This window comes from Callospermophilus lateralis, chromosome 7 (genome assembly GCF_048772815.1).
Source record: "Callospermophilus lateralis isolate mCalLat2 chromosome 7, mCalLat2.hap1, whole genome shotgun sequence".
In the NCBI taxonomy this organism is placed as follows: Eukaryota; Metazoa; Chordata; class Mammalia; order Rodentia; family Sciuridae; genus Callospermophilus; species Callospermophilus lateralis.
Window position 1 is genome coordinate 136,055,558 of NC_135311.1, and position 19,446 is coordinate 136,075,003.

Genomic DNA, 19,446 nt, shown 5'->3' on the forward strand with positions numbered 1-19,446 from the left:
TAAGAGGCGGGGGTGAGGGAAGAGCTCGAGTCAGGTCCCACATGCTCCTTATTTGGCCTTCAACTACAGGAGGGCAGAGAACCAAGCAGCACAGAGTGACTCAGGAGGACAAACATAGAGCGGCACAGTATCGCTCTACGCCTGGCTCTGAGGCCGGGCACCAGGAGTCGGGTTGCTAGGAGGGAAAGGGAGGTAGTCAGGCACCCTCCAGAGGTGGGGAGTGCTGGCTGACTGGAACTGACCCAAAATGGCAAACACACAAGCAGAAAGTCCCTGAACTTGGAGAAGGCAGGGGTGAGGGGTGGGTGCAGGAGCCAGACTGGGCTGTCACTGGTGGCAGGGCGACTTGGGGCAGGACGCGGAGACAGTTCTTGCAAAACAAAAAGCAAGTGAACCAAGAGTAGTGACGGATGGCACTGCCAGATGCTGCCCGGGGTGGTGACATCCACAGATGCTGAGCTGGCTTGGTTCTTCTGGGCAGAGTTCTGAGGAGTCCTTCTGCGGCAAGTCCCTAAACACAACACTGGCAGGAAAAGATGAGCACCTGGGGTGGACTGGTGTTCCTGTGAGAGAAGGACCAGTGGTGACCTGGTGATGTATGCAGGACCTAGGTGCTTACTGAGGCAGTGGGTGGCCTGATACAGCTGAGCCCACCGTGGGGGTGAAGAGGCGGCTGGGCAGCCACAGGAGCTGAGGCCGAGACACCTCCCAGCACCCGAACACTGGCCTTTTAGAAAGAGAGGGAACAAGCTAAAAGCCAGCACCCTCGAAAGAAAGAGAGCGGGAGTCAGGCTACCGGAGACAGGCAGACGTTTTACTCTGACATGTTACAGTTACCATGAGAACTTCCAAGTTCCAAAAATTCAAATAAAAATAGAATTTTACAAATTAAAAAAAATACGATTTATATACACAGTGGAATTAGCTCACGTTACCTTGTAAACAAACAGTGCAAACAGAAAGGAGGTGGCTGCGGAGGAGGGACGCCCAAGGTCAGCATGGCTGAGGGCGGCACTGCATGTCAATACTGAGGGCCAAGTGGCCTTTCCTGAAGCCTCCTTGTTACCAGGGGCCCAGTCAGCACACAATCCTGTATCAAAACTGTCATGTGGTTGTCTGGGCCAAGCAAGATTCCATTCCCACCAGGGCAAACAAGGTCGTGCGTGAACAGAGATCCCCCAAAGGGCAAAATTCCTCCAGGACTGGAGACCTGTCACCCCACTGCCTCAGCTAGGGAGCCCCTAACACCAGGCCAGAAGTGGAGCAAAGAAGAGCCCCTCTGGTGACCTGATTCCCCCCTGCAGATGCCTTATCCAGGTGCCAGCTCCGGGCGAGGCGGCTGCAGGGCTGTTAACAAGTGAGACTCTGCGGGCGCTGGTTTCTACTGCACAGAAATCCGAGGAGCAAGGCTTACGATTTCTGGTCACAAATGGAAAAGTTGTCATCTTTTCTGAGAGGGGCAGGTGCAGACAGGAGGAGTCCAAGAATCCACACGCCTTTAGGGGGCCTGGGCTGGGGGCCTCCTCGGTGGCCAGTGACTGGCTCAGGGCGAGGGAGGCGTCTGCACTCTACTATCTATTTCTGGGTTAAACTGATCAACAGAACAACTCTATGTGCTCAAGGGATGAAGTCCAACAGTGGCATCCAGACAGCCTCAGTGAGGCAGGTGGCTGGCGGCCCAGCCCTTGAGGCCTAGGTCCCCACACTGGGCGAGGCGAGGGGGTGAGGGTCCTCTGACAGGCGGTGACTGGGTTCTCCTGCCTTGGACAACTGGCTTAATAAAACCAGTTCTCAGTAAAAGGAAAAAACAGGGTCAAGCTCTGAGCAGCACAGTACAAAGCTGCAACCAGATGAACGTACCCCCTGAAAAGCGCTCTGAGCTCCTGAACTAGTCACTGGGAGTGTCACTCCAATGCACAAGTCTGCATCCAGAGATGCTGCAAACGGAGAAGTCAACATCATTTCAGTCAAAAGGATAAACAAATGGGCGACTGGAGGGCCACAGGCCTTGGTCAGTTGGAAAAGGCCCTGAAGCCCACCTGCACACATAGAATGATTCTCTAGAATGGGTGGGGCATGAGGCCGGCCAAGCCGGGAGTGACACCATGCCCAGGCTGCAAGAAGCCAGGCCCAGGGCACCGATGCCATGGGGCAATTTCATGGTTTAAAAAACACTAAATGCAAATGAATGCCATCTCGAGTCCCAAAGAACAGCTGCTAGAGGGACACCTGATGGGACCAAGATGCCAAAAGACATGTAGAAGTTGGAGGAAGATGCGTGCCAACGTCCCACCCAGATCTTCACTCTGGGTCCTGGAAGAGCAGGCAGGGTGCTTCCTCTGGTCAACACTAAAGCCTTCAGGCACCTGCAGGCGGGAAGCACCTCCCCCGCCCCACCCCTGCAGCGCAGCAGACCCTGCTGAGCCCCTGTCCCTGAGCCCCTCAGGAGGATGGAGAGGTTGGCAGCAGGAGAGTGAGATGACCATGAAGGGGAGACACCTCCTCCTGCAAGCAGCCCCTGCTTCCTCCTACAGGAGCCTCTGAGGGACTGCCCACTCAGGCTGGACTTCTTGCCAGCTCCAGGAACAACCTACTCCCCGGGGCTCCAGGAAGAGGGTTAGTCTAGGGGGCTCTGGTTTTGATTAACTTTGAAGGTGAGTCAAGACTGAGATGGGGCCCTCTCATCAGGGAGATGGAGATAAAAACTTAGAAAATCTAATAAATGGTGGAGATGAAAGGATAGGAGACTGTTAGGGGACAAATGTGGCCTGGAAGACCTGGAGCAATCTGCAAATGGAGGGACAGGGTGGGGTCAATCTGACCCTGTGACTGGACTCTTCTTCATCTCCAGCTGCTGTGGGGTTTAATGCTCTGTTCCCAGAGGGCAGGTTCTAAGGAGAGAGCAGAGCACCTGCGCATTCCCGAGGAGCACACAGGTTCCCTTAGATGAACCAGAAGACATCAAGTGAGCAGTCCCAAGGGAGGAGGATCGAGTGAAGAGTCCAACAAAGTGGCCCCTGAACACGGGGAATCTTCCGGGTGCCTGATTCCTAAACTTAGCAATGAACCTGATTTTGCAAATGGCATCCCCCGGGTGCGCCTCGACGCACGCTCCTCCCAGAGGACTAAGGCAGCAGCTGGGCTGTCCAGGAAAGCAATGTGGGGCAAGAAACTGCTCCACGCATCCCCTGGGGATCCAACCTGACTTCCCCCTCCAGTCCTGGATCTCTTGGGGCTGAGGCAGGCCTGTGCCAACACGGGCAGGAACACGGGGAGCAGGAAAGAGGAAGGTACTTGCTGAGGAAGTCGGGAAAGTCCACACTTTGATGGTTCAATGTCATCCCCAGGACCTCTGACCAGCAAAGCGTTCCACGAGACCCAGTTCTGAGCAGGTGGGTGGCCGGGAACCCCGTGCCCTAGAACAGCCCCAGCCGGCTACAGCAGCCGGAGTGTGAGTGGGGGGGGCTGGCGGTGGCAGCGAGGCAGGCTGTCAGAGGGTCTGGTAGTGCTGCCGCAGGCGGGCCTGCAGGAACTCGGACGTCAGGTTGTGCCGTGTGATGATGCCAACGATCTAGGACAAGGGGAAAAGACCCAGGTCACCTGCAGAAGAAAACCCATGGCAAGGACAGCTGGCCCAGTGTGTCTGTCACCAGATGTGGAAGGAGACAGAATCGGGGCCTGATCAGTGAAGGGCCAGGCATGAGTGGAACGGAACAGCCATTTCACAGGCTTCCTACGTAAGAGAACTACAGCAGGTAACTAGGGCTCACAGACTCAGGGGGCAAAAGTGGCTCTTTTTAAAAAGGGTCTCAGCTGGGCAGCTGACACCTGAATCGGTCTGTCTTCATTTCCTGTATTTGTTTCTTTTGGGGCTGGGGTTTAAACCCAGGGCCTCTGCCATCTTTACAATCCAGCGACAGCCCCAGCCCTGGCATGTCCTAAACAGGGCCTGTGCTGTAGCGCTGTCCCTTCCCGCCATGCCTGTCTACTTCACTGGTGTGTGCAAGAGCCAGGGACCTAGAGGCTCCTGAGCCCAAGGCCCCTGCTACATCCACCTGTAACCACCACCTTGCAGAGCCACCGACAAGAGCCATTTGTTCATAATTCCTTAGAGTGGTTCCCGATGTCACTGATGGTGGGTGCCCCAAAGTCACACTACAAACTGTGTTTGAACTGGTTAATGGAGTTAGCAGTTACCTTTCAAGAAACACAGCTCATCCTCTGTAAATAAACTCACATAAGAATGTGCCTCCGGACTGCTCACAGGACGCTTCCTCTAGCATCATTCTCCAGAGGGCAGCTGGCCACATGTACTGAAAGCCTCCAAAAGGGAGGTCTGCTGTAGGGTGCCTTAACTGAATATCCAGGGGCTGGGGATGTGGCTCAAGCGGTAGCGTGCTCGCCTGGCATGCGTGCGGCCCGGGTTCGATCCTTAGCACCACATATAAAGATGTGTCCGCCGCAAACGAAAAAATAAATATTAAAAATTCTCTCTCTCTTAAAAAAAAAAAAAACAAAAAACTGAATATCCAGCAGAGAGGACATGGAATGGGACAGCCATGCTACAGTGCCATCAAGACACCATGGAAGCTGTACTCGAAGTGACCCAGGAGGCTGAGATGGGAGAATCCCAAGTTCAAGGCCAGCCTGGACAATTTAGTGAGACCCTGTCTCAAGCAAAATAAAGAAGGCTGGGGATGTGGCCCAGTGATGGAGTGCTTGCCTAGCATGTGTAGGGCCCTGGGTTTGATCCTCAGTTCTGCCAAACAAAGTAACACCATACACAGGTGGATACTAGGTGAAAAATCAGGCTACTGTACAGAATGAATAGCAATTCTCTTTCACCAAAACTTAACATATGGTCAATCTCTGGTCTTGCAAAAAGACTGAAGGGCAGGATGTTACCATGGTGATGCTGCAGCAGGGATGAGGGCTTGGTTTTGTTTGATCACCTGTTTTTCTTATTCTTTTAAAAGGAAATAACAATAATTGTGTAACAATAATAATAATAAAAGAACTTCTATAAAGAAATAACGGAAAAACTTGTGGCAATAATTACTAGGTGTGGTAGCTTTAAAACGCTCCAAATATTCTGCTTGAAAGTCTCTCATTTAATGCTACACAGTGCCATCCCGGGTGGGGACTTGAGGAGCACAAATGGGGTCAGGATTGAAGAGAAACTGGAATGAAGAAGCACCCCCTCCCAGGGGTCTGGCCAGCAGAGACAGGCTACAGCATGTTGGCGCCACCTGCTGGCCATGTGGGGCCGAGGCTCATCTGCACTAGAGGGAGGGGAAAGGGTTCCCAGGCCACAGCCTTCCGCCAGCCCTCCCCTCTGCCAGCCTTTCCCTCCACTGGAGGCTGAGGCAGGAGGCTGTGGCAAGTTCAAGGCCAGCCTGGACAGCCTAGGGAGCCCATGTCTCAAAAATAAAATAAAGAGGGCTGGAAATGGGGCTGAGCAGTAGAGCACTTGCCTAGCACATGTGAGGCTCTAGGTTCAATCCTCAGTTTAAAAAAAAAAAAAAAGTACCACACACAGGGGAACGTTTATCTTCCTATGGATTGAACAAAAACCTATGGCTTTCCTTTTGGGTTCTTTGGGGTCCCCGGGACAGCTGCTGAGGTTTGAGAAACCTCCCTGTGATCAGCCACCAGCCTGCAGGGCCACAGAGGCAGGGCCCCCGGGTCCCCTCACCAGGACTCACCTCTCCCACGGCATTCACCACTGGTAAGTGGCGCAGCCCCATTGTCCTGAACAGGTTGAAGACTTGGGAGACGTGGGTGTTGGGGGACACGGTGAAGGGCGAAGGATTCATGTATGGAGTGACATCCTGCAGAAGAGAACGCAAAAGTCACCCACAGCCTGGACAAAGAGTCACCTATACAGGGCAGGCCCAAAGGGACAGTCCCCTCACCACGATCATCCGGGGGTTCAGCAGTGTCAGGTCCAGGTCATGGATGTCGGGGTACCGCGGGTAGTCCTCGGCCATCTCGGCGTAGGAGAGGCGCGGCTGGCTGGCACTCTGCAATTCCAACCAGGACAGTATCCTTGCACCAGGGTTGGCAGGTCACATTACAGCCCCTCCCCCTTCACATCCCCATCGACAGCCAGGCCCCCTGCCCAGGGGAGGGGTGCAGAGACCAGGCAGCAGCGGGCACTCTGGAGGGACACAGTCTGATCCAGAGTCAGTTCTTGCTGGCCCTGACTGAGTCACCCTGGGCAAGGCCCCTAACCTCTCTGGATATCCTTTTCTTTAGCTACAAGATATAAATGGGTTATTTTGAAGTTTAATTGAAAAAGGTGCTAATAAATAGCAGTTGTGGATTAAACTATGGCCCCTCAAAAGATGTGGCCAAGTTCTAAGCCTTAGGTCTATGAAGTAACCTTACTGGAAACAGGGTCTCTGCAGATGTAATCAAGTTAAGGTGAGGTCATTTTGGCCAGGCATGGTAGTGCACACCTGCAATCCCAGCGACTCAGAAGGCTGAGGCAGGAGATTCTAAGTTCAAATCCAGCCTCTGCAATTTAGCGAGACCCTGTCTCAAAATAAACATGGCTCAGTGGTTAAGCACCCCTGGTTCAATCACTGGTACAAAAAAAAAATAGACGTCATTTTGTCATTCTGGATTAGGGTGAGCCCTAAATCCAAAAGGTGTCCTCACAAACTGGGGAGAGGACAGACAAAGGATGCCATGTGACTTTAGAGGTAGGACCAGAGCAGTATGTCCACAGCCAAGCCACACCAAGGATGGCTGGCAGCCATCAGGAGCTGGGAAGGGCAAGGACAGGTCCTCTCCTGGCCTTCAGAGGTAGCACGGGCTGACTAGACCTGGATTTTGTACTTCTGGCCTCGTCCTCTGAAAGAATAAACCTGCTGTTTTCAGGAACTGGGTTTACGGCAGTATGACACAACAGCCACAAGATAGTGACACAGGCCATCTGTTCCCTCCGGCCTTCCCTTAATTCTCAGTCACTGCACAGGGGCCACAAGCCTTGGTCACTGCTCTCCCCAGCTGTGATCCTGCTCCCCTGAACCCTCTCTGAGCAACTGCACCTTGCACAGCTGTCCCCAAAGAGCGGTCGGCTGCCCTCTGGGCACCTCTGATCCTGCACTTTCTCCAGCTGGGCCAGACAAAGCCTCGCGGGATGCAGTGCGTGCCGCCCCTGCCATCTTCCTCGCCAGGCTGGTCCTCCACTCCACCAGGGCCCTTGCTGCTCTGCCCCATAGGAAAGCGAGCCACAGTCTGGCCCCTCGTGGCCAAAGCCCACCCAGGAGAGTCACCCTGGAAACCAGGTCTCTCGGTGACTTTCTCGGTCTTTTCCACAAAGAAAGTGTGCGATGGGGTGGCCTCAGGTGGCACAGGGGCCACATCAAACAATACAGCTCCCCCCAAAAAATGAAAAAGAAAACAGCAGACGAGCGGTGAGAATGGTGTTTCTTCTGATGATACATAAGAGAGTTCCCTCCCGGCTGGGCGTGTGGCGCACACCTGCAACCCCAGCAACTCAGGAGCCTGAGGCAGGAGGATCACAATTTTGAGGCCAGGCTTAGCAACTTCGTGAGGCCCTCAGAAACTAAAGGAAACCTCATCTCAAAATAAAAAATAAAAAGGGCTGGGGACGTGGCCCAGTGGTAGAGCACCCTGGGTTCAGCATTAGCAGCCTCTGCGCTGAGAGGAAGGCGCTGCATGAGCATTTGGCCGGAGGGCAGTGGAAGGCGGAGGGCAGTGGAGGGCGGTGGGCAGTGGAGGGTGGAAGGCAGTGGAGGGTGGGTGTCCTGACCCAGGAGGCAGCTGTGGGGGCCTGGGCTCAGCTGCTCAGGGGTGTGAAGGCGGGACTCAGCCTTGCTCTCCCCAGCTCAGGCCCGTGCTCCTCCCCGCCTGCCTCCAAATCCTGGGGCTAAGCCGACACCTACCGACTGACTCTCAGAGTAACACACTCCTCGGACGAGCAAGGTGACGAGCTGAGAGCGCAGGATGAGGCCGTGGAAGGTGAGTGGGCGGAAGCGCTCCTCCATGGTCCAGTCTTCGCTCGGGGACTGGTCAGGGTATAGGTTGGGGTAGGGGGTGTATCTGTTACACAAAAACCAGACGCTGCCTAGCACACCCTCAGCAAGGCCGCTCCTCCCGAGCGCCACGGCGGGCACGGCGAGCCTCACCTCCGCTCCAGCATCTGCTGCAGGAGGTCCTCCTTCTCGCTGGGCTCCTCGGAGGCCACGTGCTCGTCACACATGTTGCGCAGCTCACTGGACGGGTAGGACTTCATGGACTGGCTACGCTTGCGCTGTTCGCCGGCCCGGGTGAGGATGCTGGATTTCTGTGGATGGGGAGCAGGGACAATGACAGGCTCACACAGGGAGGCCACCACATAGCAGCACTCAGAGGCCAAGCACCTGAGAACAAATGAGGGTCAAGACACATCCTAACGTGGGACCGCAGGGGCCCCGATGGACCACAGGGGACTTGCTGACTTGTGGGCTTGATTCTCAGGCCAGAGTCCCAGGACTGGGCCGTGGACCCCGCAGCTGTCCAGGAGGCTTTTGGTTTTCCTTTGTGGTGCTGGGCGCAGCACCTGGGCACTGGGCTAGGCGTGCTGGCGAGTGCTCTACCACTGAGCCACATCTCAGTCCCTGACCCGTGATTTCTGCTGCCCCGGCATACCTACCCTTTGAGTCAGGAAGAACACCTCGGTTTTCCAGAGGGGACCAACCCCCTCCCACGTCCTGTCTTGGTGGGACTGTTAATATCTGTGCTACGCTCCTGAAACCACCAAAGCCAAGGAGGGGCACACAGACCAAGTGAGGCAGTGGGACTTGCCCTCTTCTTGGAGTCTGAGTCGGGAAGAACCCACAGGGAGAGCAGCAGCACCCATTCCTCCTGGGGCCGCGAAGGGCATCGTGAGGCTCAGTGCTTTTGTCCCCAGAGCACATGGCTGTTCAGCCCTCCTGTCAGTCCTGATGCTTCCATGAGATTCCCTTCTCTGCTTTGGGTAGGTCAAAGTCCCTTCTGGCTGGGCACGGTGGCACAAGCCTGTAATCTCAGTGATTCAAGAGGCTGAGGCATGGGGCTGGGGATGTGGCTCAAGCAGTAGCACGCTCGCCTGGCATGCGTGCGGCCCCAGGTTCGATCCTCAGCACCACGTACAAACAAAGATGTTGTGTCCGCCAAGTACTAAAAAAAATAAATGTTAAAAAATTAAAAAATATATATATATATATACAAGAGACTGAGGCAGGTGGACCACAAGTTCAAGGCTAGTCTCAGCAACCTAGCAAGACCCTAAGTAACTCAGTGAGACCCTGTCTCAATGTAAAAAATAAAAAAGGGCTGGGGATGTGGCTCCGTGGTAAAGTGCCCCTGAGCTTAATCCCCAGCACCAAAAAAAAAAAAGGAAGAATGGACACACACCTGTGGTCTGGTGGGTGCACCTGTGCGGCCCAGCCTCCTCTCTGCCGCAGAGTGAAGACCGTCAGGTTGTCCCTCAAGTCCATCCCAGCTGGGAGGTGGCAGCACCACAGTGTGGACACCAAGGACCCTTCTCCTCTTGGCCCTTTCCCTTACCTTGAACTTGATGTTGTTGCTGATGAGCTGGTTGCCCTTCATGAACTCCTTCTCATTGCCCCTGTTCTCTGTGACCACGGGGAAGGCGTGGTGGACCGTGGTACGCAGGATGCTAACCAGAGACTGGATGCGGGTGTGCGGGTAGACGTAGGTCAGGTTGGGCTCCATGATGTCACTGGCTCGCAACCTGGGGGGGGAGGAGCAGTCCAGCCTGATGAGAGCCCATGGGCCCCTGGAGCACGCAGTGACGGGCTGCACTGTTCTCCATGGCTGCCTGTGTCACTCGGAGCCCCTCCTGAGCCATCCCCAGAAGCTCCTTGAACCCAACCCATTCTGCCCGTTATACACGCTGTTCCCCACGTGTCCCCATGCCTGGAATGAACTCTGGTTTTGTCATACGGGTGAGCCTTTGTTCAACCCTTGCTTCAACACTAATGTCCCCTTAACACAAACCTGCTAGCTCACCCAGGGACTGGCCACCCCTGCCCGGCACTCCACGGCATATTCCACATGTTGCCAGTGAGTTGCTAACTGCTAATACTGGAACTTGAAAAGCCATCTTTGGGCCAGGCACAATGATTCATGCCTATGATCCCAGCTACTTGGGAGGCTCAGCGGTAGAACACCCCTGGTCTCCCTAGATTCAATCCTCGGGGATGGGGTGAGGGAGGAGCTACCCTGAGAGCCTTTAGATCAGGGATGGTCTAAAGGTCAGATCAGCCCACAGCTCAATCCAGTCTTGCTCACTCATTTACATGGTATCTGCTGCTGTTTCCTGCTGTAACAGAAGAGCTGGGGGTTGTGACAGAGATGCATAGAGCTGAAAGCATCTACTACATGGCTTGTTACAGAAATGGCCTGCAGACCCCTGCATTAGCCCATCAGGTCCTTGCCTGCTATTCAGACAGGAGGCCCAAAGTATTTGTGGATCATCAGGTGGGCTTTGGGCTGACTACGCCCAAGACAATGTCTCCTGACCATACATTCTGCTGGATGCACGCGGAGCCCTGCTGGAGCGAGCTCTACCTTAATGTGAACGTCCAACCACACTGCACACTCCATCCAGAGACCCCACTTCAAATGTAACCAGGTGCTGCAGGAGTCAAACGAGCAGGAACGGCCCTGCCTCCACGACTCCACTGTTCCTGGCCCCTGCCCTGTCCCCTGGGCTCTGCCGACCCAAGCTGTTCAACATTCCCAAACAGGCTGGGAGAACAAATGTGCTCATTCTTCCAACCCAAGAAACCTGTTACTATTTCCCACCCACAGACCAGCCTTCCCTAGGCCTGGGAGGTGGAAGTTCTGCTGCAAGGCTGGGAGAGGAACCACGGCCTTACTTGTCCATCTCCACCTCTGTCTCCCACTCCAGAAGTGGCACACCTCGCAGGCCCACGTGGATGTCATAAATGCCCTTATTGAAAAAGTCTCCTGTCCATTTGGCCACCTGAAACACAAAGTAGAGACCTGAAAATGGGCCCTTCAGGGTGAACTTGGCCCTGACCTGAAAGGGGCCTGGAAGGGACGTGCTCACCATCAGAGTGATCATAATGGGAAGTCCGTAAGTGATCTCGTTGGTGGACTCTATCAGGATGACCGTAAGACTGATGGTCATCCGGACGACCCCACCCAAGAAAGCCGAGGCACCAATCAGGGCAAAGGTCCCTGAATATATGTGGCCCAATCCGATGTAGCTGGTGAAGAAGGAAACCGAGAACATGGCTTAGAATGCCGCCAGTGTGGGAGGGCAGTGCGGGGCCGCCTCCACACCCTGCACGAGGACCTCCGTGCATGTGCACACTCACACTGTACCTTTTCAAGACATTGGCGACTAAACGTCCAAAAGCAGCTCCACACAGCAGAGAAGGCACAAACAGGCCACTTGGCACAGAAATGCCGTAAGTCCAACACGCAAGCAGGAAGTAGAGGACGAAGAACAAGCCCAGGGTGATGGGGCTGAAAGTCCCTATGATGCAGGAACCATCTGAGTCCCGCAGCCAGGCGCCTGCTGAGGCCTAGCAACAGCCTCGGCTTCTGCCAACCCCTCAGCCCCCACCCCATGCACCTGCCAGCGCTGGAGGCAGAACTCTTACCTGGTTGCCATTTTGTACAAAGGAAAAGCCCTGTCCTTGCTCCGAATGAAGGGCAAGGCTGCATCGCAGGGAAGGGGCAGCGGACACTCACCGTCCTGGTGGAAGAGCTGGAGGATGGCAGACTCTTGGGGATTGAAGAAGAGGGTAGCCATGTCATTGTAGGTATCATTGGGACAAAAAAATGTCTTGATACTTGAATTCACATCTTCTGATGTGACCTACAAAGAAGGAACCCAAGAGTCACCACCAGGGCACCATAGGGCACCCCTAATAGGTCAGTCTGGGAACAGCTTTGCCTGCAGGTAAAATAGCAGCAAAACCTGACAGACATCCAAAAGCCACTGACTGCCACGTTGAATCCTCTGGGTTCTGCAAGGGTTAGGATGAGGGCCTTCATCCAACCATGCTCCAAACCAGCAACCATGGCTCACTGTGGGCTCGGCTCAGCCCTGCTTCCTCCCTGGAGCTGATCTTGTAAGTGACAGTGCTAGAAGCCAGGCTGAGAGCCTCAAGGACTGTAGGAAGATGAGGCTGGTGAGAAGCAAGTGGCTGGGAGCTGACAGGTCAGGGGAGTCACCAGACCAAAAGTCCCAACCTTGGTTCTAAATGAAAAAAGCCTTTGTGCTGGATTTTCTGCAAAAGAAACCCAGCTTGACACCAGGGCGGACAGCAGAAACCGTGCTCCTGGCTGCCTCTCCCCCGACCCCACCTGGAGAACAGAACCCAATGGGAAAGGGGTTGTTTCTCCGCATGCAAGCCTCTTGTGCTCACCTTCATTCTGGGTGGGAAGATGAAATTCTGGCACCACCTGATTTACTGGGTGGGGGGGGCATCTGTAGAACAATGTTTCTGGGTTTTTAACTGATGACTACAGGGGATGTGCCTCACCCCATCGCTGTCCACCTGACAGGGCCCTGTCACAAGGATTGATAAGAATACGGGTTTTCCTGGATTCAGTTCTATCAATGAGGCTACTCAGAGGCCCTTGTGCAGAAGTTAACACAATGCTAGGGACAGTCTGTACCATCCCACCAGGTGCAAGCACAGCTGGAGGCAGGCTGCAGGAGGAAGAGCACAGTGCCTCTTACTGGCAGATCCTGGCATAGGAGAAAGCCTGCAGAGCCCACCATGGCAGCAGAGCACAGCACACAGTGGACAAGCCGACGCTTACAAGTGACACATGCAGGGCTTCCCAAGTTGTGTCTGGAGGAACATGGGTCCTGAAGGCTTTCCGGAGAAAGTTCTGTGATCAACTGCACTAAGAAGCACCACAGCACTTCTTAGAAACCAGCGTGTCTGCTAAGCAGGGCAGACTCCAAACCAGACGCCTCTGAGTAACTCTGCCACTCCAGTGACCTTAGGAAGGCATTTCATTTTGTGAAACTTCACCTTCCTCATCCATAGCAAGGGAATATTTACTACTCTCATGTTACAAGTTACTAGCCAAAGTCAAAACCTCATATGGCCTCAGTTTTCCCGTCTGTGAAATGGGGAGGATATTATCAGCATGGTAGTGGTAAGGACGTGATCAGGCTTGGAAAATGGTGTAGAATATCTGGCACACAGTTACAGTGCTGAGCTTCCACAACACTTGTTAGAATGCCACAGGCCCTAAGAAGTCCTATATGTCCTATGATGTTCCATCATCTTACACATATGACCTATGAAAACCTATAGATTTTAATAAGACACCTATACAATTGCTCAATTTAAGTTTTTATAGGTGCCCTATATATAGGATGATGGGACATAATGGCTTAAAGAAACTTATTTAATTCTGGTTAGCCCATTTGATTTCTATGCTGTCTTATTTTTGAATCATATATCAATGTTACAGAACCACATTTTGGAAACCACTGTCGGGAAATGAGGCAGCCCTGGGGTTAACTAGTGACAGGAGCCAGCCAGTGTCTCCATAACCAGCGTTTTACACTCTGCAGGTCACATGCAGTCTCTGTGGCACCTTCTTCTTTCCTTACCCTTAACCTGGGGCTGCAGAGACAAGCAGTTCCAAGGGTCAGTTGTGGCCCAGGGGCCTTGGTTTGTTGGCCTTCGTGACTGTTCCAGGGGAAACTCCCAGGCACCCCCATCTGAAACCAGGGACCTGAGGGGCTCTGAGAGATCAGAGTGGCTGCTCGGGAGCAACGAGTAGGTGGAGTGAAGAGCAGGCTCACCAGGGTCCAGCAGAGAGGCCAGACACGTGGCTGCTCCCAGACCCACTAGAGTGGACCAAAAGCAGGGGAAAAGTAAAGTCCCCACCCAACTCCTCAGGGAAGGGTTCTGGAAAACACCATCCCTCAAGGAGGGAAAAGAGAAACACAGGAAGGGACATGCCAGTGAGTGAACACAACCCAGCAGGACCCGAGGAGCTAGAAGAGCTGGGATCGCACAAGTCTCCAGAGGCTTGAGAGGCTCCAGAGGCTGAGGCAGGAGGGTTGCAAGTTCAAAGCCAGCCTCTGCAAAAGTGAAGTGCTAAGCAACTCAGTGAGACCCTGTCTCTAAATAAAACACAAAATAGGGCTTGGGATGGAGCTCAGTGATTGAGTGCCCCTGAGTTCAATCCCTAGTACCACCCCTCAAAAAGAGAGTTAGGATCACGGTTCACTCTAGCAGACACCCCTCTGTCCCTATGCCAGGACTCATAACCATGAGGGTGAGGCAGTGGGGAGGAGGCCCTGGACGGGGTCCCTGCAGGCATGGAGAGGAGCAGTGTGTGGGGGGCTCTGGAGGCTGCATAGCCAGCCTCCTGCCCTTGTGTCCTAGACAGCAGCTCCCTCTGTGGCCTCCAGGGTCACTGGCGCAGGTGAGGACAGAGGCGTCTGGCGCACAACCTCTCTCAGGTAAGATGACATTCCCATGTCTCCCAGAGACCTGCCACAGGTGTCGAGCGGCCAGCCTCCACACCGTGAGCTCTAAACAGGCACGTTTCTCGGTTCTCCTTTGTGTACACAGGACAAAGGCAGCAGGAACACTGGTTACCTGGAGCTGGAATGAGCCATTACCCACTTGACTCGAGGAGGACATCTGTCGGCATTCTCCTAACACCATCGAGGCCACAAACACCACCACGGTGGTCACCAGGGACACCAAGAGGCCCTCCAAGACCCTAGGAGGCAGAGCACTGCTGTCACAATACAGTAAACAGCCTGGCCTGCAGAGCCCACCCTATGCCCGCCCACCCTCCCCGCTATTCCCAGAGGAAATGCACAGCAGCCCCTGGTCCATCCACACATGCGTGCGAGCGCACACACACACGCGCATGCCAAGTTTATTCCAGACACGCGAGCAAATTGTACATAAAAAGTGGGTGTTCGAGACAGTGGGTTGTCGACTATCCCCTCTCTTTGAAGAACTAAACAGTTTTCCATGCTAAGTCCTGGGGCAAGAGCATCTCGTGACAACCAGCCCCTCAGCAGGGCCACACCAACCCTGCTGACTTGTGTCCTGTGTGCTAGTGATGGGTCAGGAGAGGGTGGAGTCAGTGAGCACCCTGGAAATAACTAAGCCCAGACACAGCCGTTTGGCCTGAGGAGAGGGTAGGTTCAGGACCTTGTTCACATTCTCGGTCTTGTGGGAGCAGGGTGTGGGCATGTGACGTTCCCCTAGGACAGTGCCCGGCCCACAAGAGCTCAGGGAGCTGTGACGGGGAGGCAACTGCAGATACCTGACCAGCTTGGGTTTCGGGTGCACGTTTCGCATGCGGTACTTGGCAAGCCTCTTGTTCAGGCAGTTGAACGTGGCCCCCAGGAGGCCCCCGATGACCCCCATCACGACGAAGAAACCCAGGTCCATAGCTGTCCAGAGATGACATTTTTTATCAGAGTCAGAGCACTGAGAGAAGGGGAGAGGGAGGGAGAGAGAAACCAGAGCAGCCATGAGAACAGGAGGGGAGAGGAGGAGACAGAGCAGAGCCGGCCGCCGGCCTCCTAACAGAGCAGAGCCAGCTGAAGCCTGTGCGGGCGGGCACAAGTGTGCCCAGAGGCTCAGGGGCGAGGTGGCCCCGCTAAAGCCGTCCTTCTCTCTGGTCCTCTACTTAAGAGCATGTTTCATGGGTCCAGTAAGAAACCCTGGGAGCAAGGACAAGACCTACCTTAAACTCGCCAAAGTTCAGCAATCCAGGGAGCTGGAAGGAACCCCAACTTCCAAACTGAATCCCAGAACGAAAGAAGTTGAGGGTGAAGGTGGCAGACATGGAACAGAAGAGCTAGGAACAGGGACAAAAACCAGGAACTCAATGGCGCCAGGTCCTGCTCTCTCCCCGATGGTTCCTCCTGAAACCCAGGGCGCTAACAAGGACCTCAAAACCTGGGCTGCACCCAGGGAGCTGCAAACCACTGTCCACCTCAAGGTGGAACAATCAAAATTGGGTTCTAAGACCTTGTCACTCGGCCAGCCTATTGTGGGAGACCATGTGTTTAGAGCCTCCTGGGAGCAGGTCCTGGGCCAACAGGGAAGGTAGACGCGAGGGATGAACACTCCACCTGCAGCAGGAGATGGGCTCAAGTGACGCCCGAGACCTCCCGCTTCATGCAACCACCATTTCCCCTGCAGGGTCAGAGGGCTCGTGAGGAGGGTTAGCAGCATCTGACGTGGGCTGTTCGGGGGTGGGAAGTACTGACAAGGGAGGTGCAAGAGCCCAGTTTGGAGGTCATGGCTGCTGCAACAGAGGACGCTCAGCCCATCCAAAGCACGGTACTGAGGCCCAGCGTGATGGGGCGTGCTTGGGCCTGGGTGGGGATTTCAGGGACAACCTCCTCACCACTTTCCATGTGAGCCCCTGGTTCCAGAAGGACGAGCCCTCCTCCAGGCTGAACAAGGTGCCCCCAATCGGGGCCCCGAAAGCTGCAGCGACCCCAGCAGCTGCCCCTGCTGACACAAAGTCTCGCTTGTCTCTGAGGAGAGGAGAGAGAGAGAGATGTTTTATTCAAGAAAGAGCCCACAGGCCCAAAGCATTCTTCCTGCCCATCTGTAAATGCTTCCTCTTGTTTCCCTCATGTCCACCTTCCTTGGCCACCACCAGCCAGGACTGTGGGAAGGGAGGTCTCTGGCTGCAGTTCACCTGTGAGACGAGCACTCCCTGCGTCAGACTTCCCTCACGGCAGCGCCCCTCACCTGGGAACAGGAGCTGCCAACATCTGTGTGTTCCACAAACTCGCATTGCAGCCCAGCTCAGGGAGCAAAGGCTGCCAGCACTGAGCCACCTTCCCCCCAGAGCTTCATTCCAGAAAACCACAGCACCACAGAACAGCCCAGCCTCGCGGGCCATGTGTGGCGGAGCAGGTGGACAAAACTGGATGTACCACGAGGAGAAGGTGGTCCATGTATGGAGCGGGGGCTTCTGATTCCAAGGCCCTCCAAGGTGTGCAGGTGGGTGGCACGATCCATAGCAGGACAGTCTCCCCAGAAGGACAGTTTACAACTCAGAAAGGTGGCAGAAGCTTAACTTCACCTCTTCTTTCCTGTGTTGCCTATGCAGGCCTTGAAATCCTGGGCTCAAGCAATCCTCCTGCCTCAGCCCCCTGACAAGCTGGGATTATAGGCATGTGCCATCACGCCTGGCCAGTAAGTCACTGGGAATACGTGACATCTTGAATACATGCCCGCCTGTGCCCTTCCTTGGTTGGGTTTTCAATCGTGAACCATCTTCATTGGCTGAGATGCCTCTAGGCCGGGTGGGATGGCAGACCAAACCCAGGATGCTAGTTCAGTCCTTTTGTTTCTTATTTTCAGAAAAAAATGCAAAGCCCCCTGGTCTATTCTGACAGTTGGGTTTCACGTGCAGCCTGCCTGGCACAAGTAACTGAGCCAGGCTACAGCAGGTGTTGGGTCTGACAGGCAGGTCATTAACATGAACTCCCACGTAGGCCTCCGTGTACCAAGCCCAAGTTCCACCCCCTGCCCCCAACAATTTTGTTTTTTCATAAAAAGGATTCCTGGGGCTAGGGCTGGAGCTCATCTAGCATGCACAGTGCCCTGGCTCAACCCCAGGGTGGCGAACAACCAAACAAAACAAATGAATTCCTGCCATCTCCATACCTGTCGCTTCGGAAATAGGGGAAGTTAAACTGGATCTTCCGTAAGGAGATGCTCTGAAACTAAAACAAGAGAAGATGAGTCAGAGAGGGACCCACCGGCACCGCACCGATGCTGCAGGGATCCAGGAGGCCCTTGGCCTGAGCACACCTGGGCAGGTGTGTTGCAAGAAGGAGTGTCCAAAGAAGGAAGTTACCTCACTTGGGAGCAGCTTAGTTTTCCTGCCTCAAAGTTTCTAGGCCCTTCAGAAAGCCCCTTGTGCAGAGTCAGAAAGCTGAGCAAAAAGACTGGGAGGAACCGAAAGTGCCCCGAGCCTGCGCAGGACACCAGCAAGGGAAGACCGAGGGCCCATCCCTAATCGCTCCACAATCCTCACACCAGCACCCGCGCCCCCTGGCTTCCTCCTCAGCTCATTTCTGGGGACCTGGCTCTCGAGGCAGGAGGGAGAGAGATGAAAAGATGAGCCTGAGGGAGAATCTTCCCTCTTTTGCCTCAAAGATTCACACACAGCGCCCTGAGCTCTCAGAGCTCTCAGAGCAGGGAGGGCGAGGTCCCGGAGGCGCAGCCCCCAGGAATCGAGACTTCTCAGCTGCAGCCCAGGAATGTGGAGCGGCCCTTGAGAATGGCAAGTCTGAGTCCTGAGCTGGCCCCTCGGCCTGAGCCCGGGTTTCCTCTGAGGGTGGGAATAACAAGGAAACACGCAGTGGCTGGAGGCACAGGGGGCTGGTGCACAGGGGTCCAGCACATGCCACACGTCGCTGGCAGCCACCCCTGTGCTGCACTAGCGGACTTCTCAGAGCTGGGCCCAAGGCCACCACGGCCGACACGCCCAGCCCCTCTTGCGGGGACACAGAGGCAAGCTGCCGGGGCTGCCCTCGAGGAGGCGCTTGGCATTGGCCTGGAGGGGCCAGGTGACTTGCAGTTGCCTCTCCTAGTTTCCCTCCAGGTCCCGGCTCTCTCCTAGGAGGCGGCAGGGCATCGTAAAAACTCTGACGTCTAAGTTACATGCTCTGCTGAGAGACGGGCCACCTCGTTTTTCTTAACCCCAAATGGCACCAGGTTCCAGGTCACATTAGGGTGATTCCAATGGCTTTTTCCAAAGCCAACCAGAGGCACGGCGCTGAGCCTATCCAGGAAGCCCATGGACCCTTACCTGAGGGAGGCCAGCTCCCACCACAGCCCCGCTGTGGATCATAGGGCCTTCCTTCCCCACAAAGAGCCCTGGGAACAGTGACAAAGAAGATCATTAGCACAGAGGAGACCTCTGCTACACAGCCCTTTCTCTCTCTGACTAGAAAGTGGAAATGAGCATTCCCACGGGGATCACACCCAGGGCCTTGCACATACTAGGCCAGCACCACCAGAGCCACTCCCCGGGCCCAAGCTCTGTTCAAAGTCTTGCTCTAAATATGGGTTCAGCAAACCGTGGCCTGTGGGCCCAGACCTGCTCTTTGCCTCCCTGCACAATTTGAAAGCGGAGAATGGCTTTTATATTCTTTTTAAAAAAATATTTGTTTTAGTTGTGGGTGGACACAATAACCTTTATTTTATTTTTCTATGGTGCTGAGGATGGAACCCAGCATGCCGGCGAGCGCTCTGTCACTGAGCCCCAGCCCCAGCCCCTTTATATTCTTAAATGGAGACATTCTCATCAGTTACACAAGTACTTACACTATATCCTCAATTTTGCCTCACAGCTCACAAAACCTATCTGTACATTTACACAAAAAGCTTGCTGATTTTTATAAAAACAACTCCACAT

At 54.6% G+C, this 19,446-nt stretch overlaps 1 protein-coding gene across 3 annotated transcripts in view; it reads right to left on the bottom strand.

Annotated features, from left to right (window-relative positions):
- Positions 1-803: 803 nt before the first annotated feature.
- Positions 804-19,446, bottom strand: part of Clcn6 (chloride voltage-gated channel 6) — a 31,706-nt gene continuing 13,063 nt past the window's right edge. For 2 of the 3 annotated variants that reach the window (XM_076861279.2, XM_076861280.2), the window contains exons 8-23: positions 18,838-18,905; positions 17,688-17,746; positions 16,411-16,543; positions 15,742-15,855; positions 15,316-15,482; positions 14,631-14,757; positions 11,743-11,869; positions 11,371-11,524; positions 11,093-11,252; positions 10,899-11,005; positions 9,562-9,748; positions 8,160-8,317; positions 7,917-8,073; positions 5,916-6,023; positions 5,706-5,831; positions 804-3,571 (exon numbers count right to left, since the gene is read on the bottom strand). In XM_076861279.2, coding sequence (XP_076717394.1) covers positions 3,491-3,571; positions 5,706-5,831; positions 5,916-6,023; positions 7,917-8,073; positions 8,160-8,317; positions 9,562-9,748; positions 10,899-11,005; positions 11,093-11,252; positions 11,371-11,524; positions 11,743-11,869; positions 14,631-14,757; positions 15,316-15,482; positions 15,742-15,855; positions 16,411-16,543; positions 17,688-17,746; positions 18,838-18,905 — 2,033 coding nt within the window. In that variant the 3' untranslated portion in view covers positions 804-3,490. Of the gene's footprint in view, positions 3,572-5,705; positions 5,832-5,915; positions 6,024-7,916; positions 8,074-8,159; positions 8,318-9,561; positions 9,749-10,898; positions 11,006-11,092; positions 11,253-11,370; positions 11,525-11,742; positions 11,870-14,630; positions 14,758-15,315; positions 15,483-15,741; positions 15,856-16,410; positions 16,544-17,687; positions 17,747-18,837; positions 18,906-19,446 lie in introns of those variants that run through there. The other variant, XM_076861281.2, reaches the window with a different exon arrangement.